The following is an 11,136-nucleotide window of genomic DNA, read 5'->3' as shown; positions in this document are numbered from 1 at the left end:
AACTTTAAATTCTAGAAAATTTTGAATTTATGTTTTGTCAGTAACAAACTGAATATTCTGTGAGTGACATTTTCCTTTTAATAACCATATTTTCTTTAGGTCAGTTAGATTTTTAAAAGTCCTTCAACACCGCCATTCAGTTACGACATACAGTATTGGCCACCTCACAGTTATTGTTTTCTTCTATCATATCTGAATCTGGTCTCTTCTTTCCGTACTCCATTTTTGATTGGACATAAGGAACATCACAGTATTATTCTAATAAATTGCAACCATGCAGTGTCGGGAGTTACGATGGAAACTTGTGCATTTTGCATTATGGGTTTGCAATTTCAAGCATAAGTTTATTGCGAGTCGAGGATATGCAGGAGAATCTGTTTTATTCAACATTGTCTAAACTTGAAAAAGTCCAGATAGGAATTATAAAACAAAACAAGAACAATCAAACGCCTTTTCCTTTCATAAGAAGTCTTGTGCTCCATGTAGGCCTAAACCAAATGCCCGAACAAACATGTAAAAAACGTTCTTTGCTCTAATATAAACTTGACTGTATCTTCATCAGGTCAGCATCTTGCTAACGCATATTATATGCATTCATAAGTAATGTTTATTCATGTGTGTGTTTATATACATGAGAATTTTACCTCTCACATATATCCTTGTATGCTTAAATGATTATGTACGTTTGGGAACTGTAGCTGTGTGACTATAAACGTTAAAATAATGCGTACATCAGCACATTTCAACCTTAGTCTACACTACGATTTCACATTTTCTTGACTAAATAATATAAATCACCTTCTCTTTCACATTTCTAGCTCAATTTACGAAGCATCACCAAAAATCACTCAAGGTTTCGAAGTTCTAAGTCTCAACAATTGAATTCGAGAAGTTGAAACTTCGGTATACACATTAAAATAAAGACACTAATTCGGAAGTTGTATATTAGAGGAATTATGTTATGGAGGCGGTGTCAACAATCCGTTACTTGCTCGAAGTTGATTAGGAATCCCAAAAAGTTCTGCGATTCATCCGAATGGAAATGAAACTTCAAGCTCGTTGCCCCAGGCTGGAAAGCGACCACCCCTGTAAAGGTTAATTAATGGAGGAATTATTACAAAATATCCAATCATTAAACATTATTTCTCTATTCTGTACTTTTTTATCATCATAGTATGATTAATGATCACTCCAAGTTCTTCAAATACTTTCAATACTTATCCAAGAAAATACACCTTAAACCAAAATCATATTTACCACCAATAATGTATATTACACACGTTAATTTTGTTTTAACTATAATTACTCTACAAAACAACCTACTCTTCCCAACACTTGAAAGTAGCTGTTGAACCTTAACGACTTACTATCCTACTACTTTTAATAAGTAAGTCTTAAACCTAAATGGTTTATTGCATTGCCAAAATCAGAAAGTAGTTCTTGGACCCAATTTCACTCGGCCTTCTACTATTTTAGAAAGTAGGTCTTCAACCTCGGAGAGTTACTGTCCTGATAACGGAATGTAGGTCTAGAACCTGAATGAGTACTAGAAAGTAGCCCTTGAACCCCACCTACTAACTTAAGAAGTAGTTCTTGTTCCTAAATAGCTCACTGTCCTACATACATTAGAAACCTGCTCTAGAACCTACATGAGTCACTGTCATTAAAAAATCCGAAACAGTTCTAGAACCTCGAAGAATCATAGTACTAAACACTTTCAAACTTGATATAGAACAGTTCCACATATCTCGTGCTGATAAATATAAAACAGGTAAGTGTTGAATTATGTTGCATTACTTACAAGAGAAATTTATTTTTCCGCAGAGGAATCCGCAGGACGGTAGGTGAAGGAAGTCAGTACAGGCACCTCCGAACACGGTCATTAGAGGATGGTCCATGTCGAAATTCACCGTGGCCATCCTAATTCCACATATGTCCGGGCTTGTCCTGAAAACGAAAAGGAAATTCACAATTATGTAATTTGTGTGCTGTAAATTACGGTACCATGGTGTGCACTGTAAAACAAAACTGATTTGAAAACGAGAAAGGAAATTCTTGTAATTTATCAAAGATAGGCCTACACACACACACACACACACACACACACACACACACACACACATATATATATATATATATATATATATATATATATATATATATATATATATATATATATATATATATATATATATACACACACACACACACACACACACACACATATATATATATATATATATATATATATATATATATATATATATATATATATATATATATATATATATATATACTTAAATGATATTCTCTGTACAGAACCTGAAGCTCATTCAACGTACAGTGCTCGTTTAATCATCGGCGACTGTAGACCTACAGGCTAATCATAACGAACATAAGTCATTTATTAAATTGATACAAAAATGATTAAATTAAATATATGAATTAAATGTAATTATTTAATTAATCAACAGATCAAGAGAATCTTTTATCTTACTTGATGAACTCATAAACACAGTCCAGATTATCAGGGTACATCTTCGGGTGATAAGGGGTGTTGATAGTGCCCCTACTATCCGTGATGCGCGTGTAGCAGGGGGCCCCTGCTGACCCAGGGCCCCTTGACGTCCCTGGGATGGTCGATATAGGAGGGTTCTGCGTCTGATAAGGACCCGGGCAGGATGTTATCAGTTCGTATCTGCAATGTCAGATGGAAATGTTACTTTGACCAATTATTCTTTTAACATTAACGTCTTCGTAATATTTTATTGTTTATTGTATTTATAGGTAGAATCCCTGCTACTACTACTACTACTACTACTACTACTACTAACACTCAGGCAATATTATAAGAATAAATTATTTAATTCAAAATTATATGTGATAAACAATTATTCTCATATTGATCAATATAAAATTATATTTTACTAGAAACCCCAGTATCACGGTGCGTAATTCTAGGTGTATCTGTATGCGTATTATTATTATTATTATTATTATTATTATTATTATTATTATTACTTGCTAAGCTACACTCCTAGTTGGAAAAGCAGGATGCTATAATTATGTCCAAGGGCTCCAACTGTGAAAATAGCCCAGTAAGGAAAGGATAAGAACCTATTAGTATCTACTAGAAAACTTATCTATCTTACCTTATTCTGAATCCCTTGCGTCCCTCTGTCCTCTCGCTGGAGTGGAAGACGAACCTTATTGCAGAGGCTCCTGGTTGAAACAGGTACTGGTCTGGAAGGAAACGGAAATTAGTTATTATGTATTTGCATTATATACACACACACACTCACACATATATGTGTATATACACACACACACACATACATATATATATATATATATATATATATATATATATATATATATATATACTGTATATATATACACATATAAATGTACATATATACATATATATATATATATATATATATATATATATATATAAATGTACATATATAAATACATATACATATATATATCATATATATGTACATGTATATATATATATGTATATGTGTATATGTATATATATATACATATATCCATTTATATATATATATATATATATATATATATATATATATATATATATATATATAACCCAATAAATCGTTTTCATCAAGTTTATCCAAATTACAATGTAATTATAGTACCTTGGAATTGCTCAACAGCGTGACAATCAATTTTCACTTTTCACATATTTACAATTTTTTTTTATCAAGTTTATTAATCAATTTTCACTCTTCATATACACTACAAATTGACTTTTTATAAAGTTTATTAATAAAATTACAAATGGACTTTGCTTTGAAATTAAAATTCTTGATATTTGTCTAGACTCTAGACCTATCTTTACAGCTAACATGTTAGATGATTAAAATCATCTTACATTCACATTCTTTATAACAATTTACTGATATGGAAATGAAATTTTCTTACATTAGTGATGGACATATGTTCATACTTCTTGCGCTTATAAAATCAGCCAAATTCATATTAAACTAGGTAAATGCAAGGAAACTGAGGTGTATTTAGCTCAGACAAAAAAAAAAGAAAAAGAAAAAAAGACCAACATCATAAAGTGCCTTAAAGAGAAAAAGATGAGAGGGGGGTGTAGGATCATAAATAATATAATTCACTTGACTCTGGAGTGTATATGACTCGAAGAAACCAAAAGGAATAGAAAAAAAGTTCTCTGATTGCTTGAAGACTTCTTCAGGCAATCCTCTACCTTCTCACTCGCTTGTAAAGTTACTTAATACTGTACCTCAAAGTCCTCCCAATTATTGAATTACATATTCTTGTGGTCCCACCATCCCCTTTAATAATTTCTAACAATTTTATTTACCCGGCAATCTTCATCTTTATAAACTTATTCTAATAACTTGGATTATCTTCTTAAATTTATGAACTCATCTAGTCAGTCTCTCTTATCAACAAAACATTTGCTTCTCACTTCAAGTGATAACACAGTTTTATTTCAAAATACCTTCCACACACACACTCAAGAATCTTAAGCCAGGTGTTTATTGGTCCAAATTCTGGAAAAGGTATAAAACACTTCCATACACTTTCAATCTTAAACCAGGTGTGTACCAGTTCAAATTATGGAAAAAAGTATCAAATAATCAAAATACCTTTCATACTAACTCATGAATCTTAGACCAGGTGCGTACCTGTCCAAAATATGGAGCAGGTATCAAAACACCTCCCATACACACTCAAGAATCTTAACCTAGGTGTGTACCAGTCCAAATTCTGGAGAAGGTATCAAATAATCAAAATACCTCCCATATACACTCAAAATCTTAAGCCCGGTGTGTGCCAGTCCAAATTCTGGAACAGGTATCAAAACACCTCCCATACACACTCAAAATTTTAACATAGGTGTGTACCAGTCCAAATTCTGGAACAGGTATCAAAACACCTCCCATACACACTCAAATATTTTAACATAGGTGTGTACCAGTCCAAATTCTGGAGAAGGTATCAAATAATCAAAACACCTCCCATATACACTCAAAACCTTAAGCCAGGTGTGCACCTGTCAAAATTCTGGAGAAAGCATAAAAAACACATCCCATACACACTTAAGAATCTTAAGCCAAGTGTGCACCAGTCCAAATTCTGGAGCAGATATGATAGTACTTACAAACTTGCCCAGTATCGTTGCCACATATTCTCGTGCCCGTTTCCGGAACGCAGGAGGGAAGAGTCAACCAGTCCCTTTGACAGAAGCCCTCCTCTTCACCTTTGCCGACGTCCAAGGCAATTACTGTGTGGTAGAAATGGAGGAATATTAGCTTGGGATTTCACTGTGCAATGATGGAGATAAATGCTTCTGGTGGGATTTCAAAATGTAATATAGACGTGAAATGTAGATTAATTTAGGATATATAAAGCGTAGCTGTTGATGGACTTGCTAAATGTAGTGATCATATAGGTGTGGCTGTGGGATGCAGTTTCATATGTAATCTTGGTGATAATTCTACGTTTTGGTGTAATTCCTATACGCAATCATGATGATGATTCTAACTTTTGTTGATGTAATTTTCATTTGTAATCTTGCAAATAACTGTAACTTTAAATAGTATTTTTATGTATAATTTTGATAATAAGTAACTAGCAAAGTACTGTAACTTTAAATGGTATCTTTTATGCATAATCTTGATAATAAGTAACTTTTGATAATGATTTTAATTTCTTATTTTGATGTTGAATAAAACTTTTGATAGAAGCTCCCTTTCGTAATTTCGAAGATAAAAAGTTTCTAGTGGTATTTCTGTATTAAAGCCTGATAATAAGTGATTAAGTACTAAATGATTTTTGAATACTTAGGAATTCAATAATAGAAAAAAGTTAATTCGTAAAGACTATTTCAGATTGTAAACATGCCACTAAACCTATTGATTAAACCAGAAACTCAAAAATGAAAAAAAAAAAAAAATGAAAGACTTTTTTTAAAGTATAATAAGGCAAAGTATAAATTGTATTTTTATGAGTCAGAGAAATACATTACACTCTGGAAGTTAACTATAAAATAATGTAAATTTCACAAATTGCGTCGTAAGATTTTACAAATTTACACTCGGTTAATTGTATCGTCACTTGTACTAAAGATGCAATTAATTGTGTTGTTCCTGCTTATGAAAGAGACATTTCATTAATCGTTAAGTCACTAAAAGTTACATTTCTTGAAACATATCGTCATTACCAAAGACACGTTTTATTAATTATGAAGTCATTACTGAAAATATATTTAGTTGATTATGATGTCACTACCCAAAATACATATTAATAGTCAAGTCAACACCAAATATACATTTCATAAATACTGAAGTCACTTCTAAATATACATTTCATTAATCGTAAAGTCACAACTGAATATATATTCCATAAATAGTGAAGTCACTTCCAAATATACATTTCATTAATCGTAAAGTTACAACTGAATATGCAGTATATTTCATCAATAGTGAAGTCACTAACAAATATACATTTCATTAATCGTAAAGATACTACGCAATGTATATTTCATTTATAACAAAGTCACTATCTATGGTACATTTCTCAACCCGTAAAAAAACAGGTGACTTTTTACATAAGCGAAATAACTCTGGAATCTTGGTATCTATGGATTGATTACCTGTCAATTCTAGCAGCTTAGACACCTTCTAAAAACATAGCAGATACCTCACACGTCTCGAACTGTCGACCTAACCGCACTAAGACTCCTGGCTGCTGGCAGGAAGGACGCTGGTGACTGGTACAACACAAAAACATACGCTACCGGGGTCTAAGCTATGTCAGGCAGGACAGCCGATCGGGACTACGGTCTACCCCGAAGCCAAAGCAAAGTACTTCAGAAAGAGGACAACCGTGCTTACCCCATACACAATGAGAGAGAGAGAAAAAAAAAGCACGTTTATAGAAGAAGATTTAGCGTCTTAAATGTTTAAAGGCCGCTTATGAATGGCAGGGGCAAGGGAAAGTGGAGTTGCCCTATCGAGTAGGACAACGCCCTAGAGACTGACCATATACACACGCGATCAGCGCCCAAGACCCCTCTCCACCCAAGCTAGGGCCAAGGAGGGACAGGCAATGGCTGCTGATAACTCAGCAGATAGACCTATAGGCTCACCAAAACGCCCCATCCTTAGCTCGCAAGGATGGTGATGTTGCAGCGACCGAAGAAGCTCGAACCCAAGTCTGGCGTTCACCAGTCAGAGACGTTACCACATTGGCCACCACAACACTAGCCCCTCACAATCTAAGAACCAATGGAGTGTCTTACCTGTCAATTTAACCCCACAGTGCCTTCGGGAAGGCCTAACTATATCGTAACAGCAGTCTCTCCCCGGGGGATACTGGTTGGGGAAGTTAGGAGATTCCAGGAAGCCGACTTCGTTCTCGAAGGAGTAATAGCAGCTTGGTTCTCGTATGACACCTGGAATATATCAGAGGACATCGACTTTAATTTTAGTTTCTTGTGTAATTTTTTACGCCATGTAATCTTGTTATTCTAAATTGCAATATGGTTAAACACTTTAAGTCTCAAAATATGTACGACGTTTTTCTAAATTCAAGGATTTTTTCTTTTATACATATAAGCATGATTAAGTTCGTGCATACGAGTATATATGTACTGTGTATACACATAAATGCATACAGTATATATATATATATATATATATATATATATACACATACATACATATATATACATATATATATATATATATATATATATATATATATATATACACATACATACATATGTATATATATATATATATATATATATATATATATTGTATATATACATACACACACACACACACACACATATATATATATATATATATATATCGAATATGTATATAAATCATAATTACTTCCTTTGAAAGCATCTATACTTCTACAAAACTATCTCAGAATGGCTAATAATTTCAAAATAGTACAAGAACAAAAGAAATAAAAATAATAATAATGAAAACTGCTTATTTGATAATCCAGTGGAAGTAACCACGGCCGTTCCTCAAAGTCTTCTGGAAAAAAAAAATGGCGCCACAAGATGGCCGCCAAAAACAATAATTCCGGGAGGTTTGATTTATTCAACAAGTATACCAGTTTTCATTAAACTCCCAACAACAGAAACTGTGCCTACGCAGACACGATGCGTGAGACCTTTTGGCCAGAAATTGTTCGCTGTTGTAAACACAAAAAAATTCATTTCCCTCCAACTCTCGACCGAGTCAAAACACCGAGACGCACATTTTTCTTTTATTTATGTCCAAATGGAATTTTCGTGACTGCAACCTCTTGTCAGCTAATGCAGCCATTTCCATTTTAGGTAAAACTAATGCCCTGTGTTGGCTCCTTCACCAAATAAAGAACGGGGGAACAAAACAGTGATGACTTTTGAGTTTTAGAAGTGGTCGTCTTCTTGTGAAATGATGTCACACTCCAAGATGGCGGCTTAATGGGAGAGAGAGAGAGTTTAGGCGTCGAGTTCTCTTAATGGATAACCGATCCATGATGTCAGTGGACAGGCGCGTGACAGGGCAAGTCCTTATTGGTCGAAAGACATGACGTCACTGGTGCCAAGGGAGCCTTAAAAAGACACCCAGAGATCGAAACGCCATGACATCATCAGCTGTGTCGTGCCACAGCGAATTTCTTACATTGGGCAAAGCATGCCTTTAAGGACATCAACAATGATGTCATCCGGTCATTCTACTGATAACGAATTTCTTTTTTGGCTACTGAAATAGCCGGGTCAGTGACCACCCACGCGGAGATGATGTCATTTGAGATTGAAAAAAAAAACAGAAAAGGTAATTGTTTTATGTATTTCAGTCGCTGTTATACATAACTTGAAATATACTTGTCCCTAAATATGGTATACCCGGATATCCGAGGTTTGAAAAGGTTTATAGGAAAACATTTAATAAACTATAACCATTTCAAAACTACTTAAAAGATTAAAAAAATTTTGCCATTCACTCTGCGAAATCTATGGTAATTTTCTGTTAATGAAAATAAGAATTTAAATTAATCTTATCTCTAGATTTCTGAATTACATGATTTGTGAAAGAAAGTTAGAATCAAATTCTTCCCCAGCAAAATACTAGGACTTTCACATTCCTGGATGTCCCTTGAATCTTCTATGACCATCTCTCTCTCTCTCTCTCTCTCTCTCTCTCTCTCTCTCTCTCTCTCTCTCTCTCTCTCTCTCTCTCTACACTGTAAAAACAAACCGCAATTTGAATCGAAAATTCTCCTTAAAAATATACTGTTCTCAGCCGTATTTCAGTAAAACACAGGCGACCGTAATTTTTTTTACCCTACTTTGTCATTATCTTTCACGGGTTGGTGACCGTAATATCACCCATTAACGTCAATATATCCGTTTTTAAAACGGTAAATGCCTGGCAACATTTGCTACAGGATTTTTACCGTTTTTATGGAAAATCTTTAACAGTGTACTTTCATCATAAGGAGCGTAGCTCACATGTTTTATTTACACATCCAAAGAATATAGCTCCTTACTCTTTCGACGATCGTTACTAGAGCCCAATGTCACTAATTGTCGAGATTGGGCAATAATTGAAGGAAATAATTCCAGAAAAGAGACAAGAATTTCTCGCGGTTTGAAATGTAGAATACCAACTTCTGCATTTCGTGTTCATCCTCAATCTCTGAAAAGGGAGGCTAACTCCATACTTCATACTAGAAATAAGATGTATCAAGGATCATATTTGTTGCGATACGTTAAAACTAAAATGAATCAATCAGTTATCTGGGTAAATTCAGAAATAACTCTATGGCATTACAACTCCGACATTCACTGTCTCAAAAACTGAAAACTTTTTTTCTTTTTAAATAACATAACGCATTTCTACTCGACAGCCCAAAATAGGATAAATATACGGTATTATCTCAATAGACAATTATGAAAATTTGATCATTATGATAAGCATGTATGGCATTGTCAAAAACTAGTTAGAATGGAAAAAATAAATTATAATCCCTGGAGAAATAAATATCAGAAAAAAATGCAAGTTGAGTAAAAACGGCAATTTTTGCACCCTGTCCAACCAGGCAACCACAAACTAATTTATGTATTTTTTTTTTTTCAAGTTTTGACGAAGCTATCTTACATCAACGACGTGTTTGCCAAGTTTAGACCGAACCGCACAACAAAAAACAAATCATATGATGGAGAACGAATATACTTTTTTTTGCCTCTAAACAAAAAGAGTAAGCAATTAACCTTGAGATCTTTGGACAAAGCATGATTTTGGGTATTACGGTCTGGTGAACTCAGATATTGACGAAACTGATTAAACATGAAAATAATTGATCTTATTGGATTGAGCGAGCATCATGGGGACTGGCAGAGAGAGAGAGAGAGAGAGAGAGAGAGAGAGAGAGAGAGAGAGATCTAGCTGGGGATGGTTAGATTACGCCATGCTAGGTTGAGTTAAGACAGATTTTGAAAGGTGACATTCATACTGGGTGACTTTCAGTAATATGATTCGAAAAATAGTGAATTCTCTCAAGAAAAAAAATAGAGCCTTAGATTTTTGGGTTATTGATTGAAGTGTAATTTCCCAATTTTTTGGCTTTTACATGTTTTATATATATATATATATATATATATATATATATATATATATATATATATATATATATATATATATATATATATATATATATATATATATAAAGTATATACACAAACTCCATTTATAAATTTTAAAGCTTTTATTTTAATAAGATATACAATAAAAATTTACTTTTGTGGATAAACACATATATAGAGACAGGTAGATTATTGAGTTGTATGTAAAATGACGTGATTGGATATAAAAAAGAATAGGATACTAGTTCAGCATAATGATTATGAGGCAAATAAGGTTTGTGGGTGTAGAATATCTTGTGATCTGGGAAAATACTCGAATACTATTAATTTGTGTCACATTTTCTTATACATCAGCGCCTCCGTACATTTTTCATCTTTCTTTTTCTTAAATAAATGTTTACTACGTAGCTCAATATGAAATATTATCCATATAATTATTTCAAACTATGAATGGCTTATTAGTTATTCCCGAAGAG

General features: G+C 33.4%; 1 protein-coding gene across 2 annotated transcripts in view; it reads right to left on the bottom strand.

Moving 5' to 3' along the window:
- Window positions 1-271: 271 nt before the first annotated feature.
- LOC137625832 (protein SpAN-like) overlaps window positions 272-11,136 on the bottom strand; it is a 301,309-nt gene continuing 290,444 nt past the window's right edge. For both annotated transcript variants that reach the window (XM_068356721.1, XM_068356722.1), the window contains 6 exons: window positions 7,307-7,459; window positions 5,165-5,287; window positions 3,153-3,243; window positions 2,498-2,698; window positions 1,802-1,947; window positions 272-1,086 (listed from right to left, as the gene is read on the bottom strand). In XM_068356721.1, the coding sequence (XP_068212822.1) occupies window positions 974-1,086; window positions 1,802-1,947; window positions 2,498-2,698; window positions 3,153-3,243; window positions 5,165-5,287; window positions 7,307-7,459 (827 nt within the window). In that variant the 3' untranslated portion in view covers window positions 272-973. The remainder of the gene's footprint in view (window positions 1,087-1,801; window positions 1,948-2,497; window positions 2,699-3,152; window positions 3,244-5,164; window positions 5,288-7,306; window positions 7,460-11,136) is intronic.

The sequence above is a fragment of the Palaemon carinicauda genome, chromosome 33, assembly GCF_036898095.1.
Source record: "Palaemon carinicauda isolate YSFRI2023 chromosome 33, ASM3689809v2, whole genome shotgun sequence".
NCBI classification, from domain to species: domain Eukaryota; kingdom Metazoa; phylum Arthropoda; class Malacostraca; order Decapoda; family Palaemonidae; genus Palaemon; species Palaemon carinicauda.
This window is presented reverse-complemented; position numbering and strand designations above follow the sequence as displayed.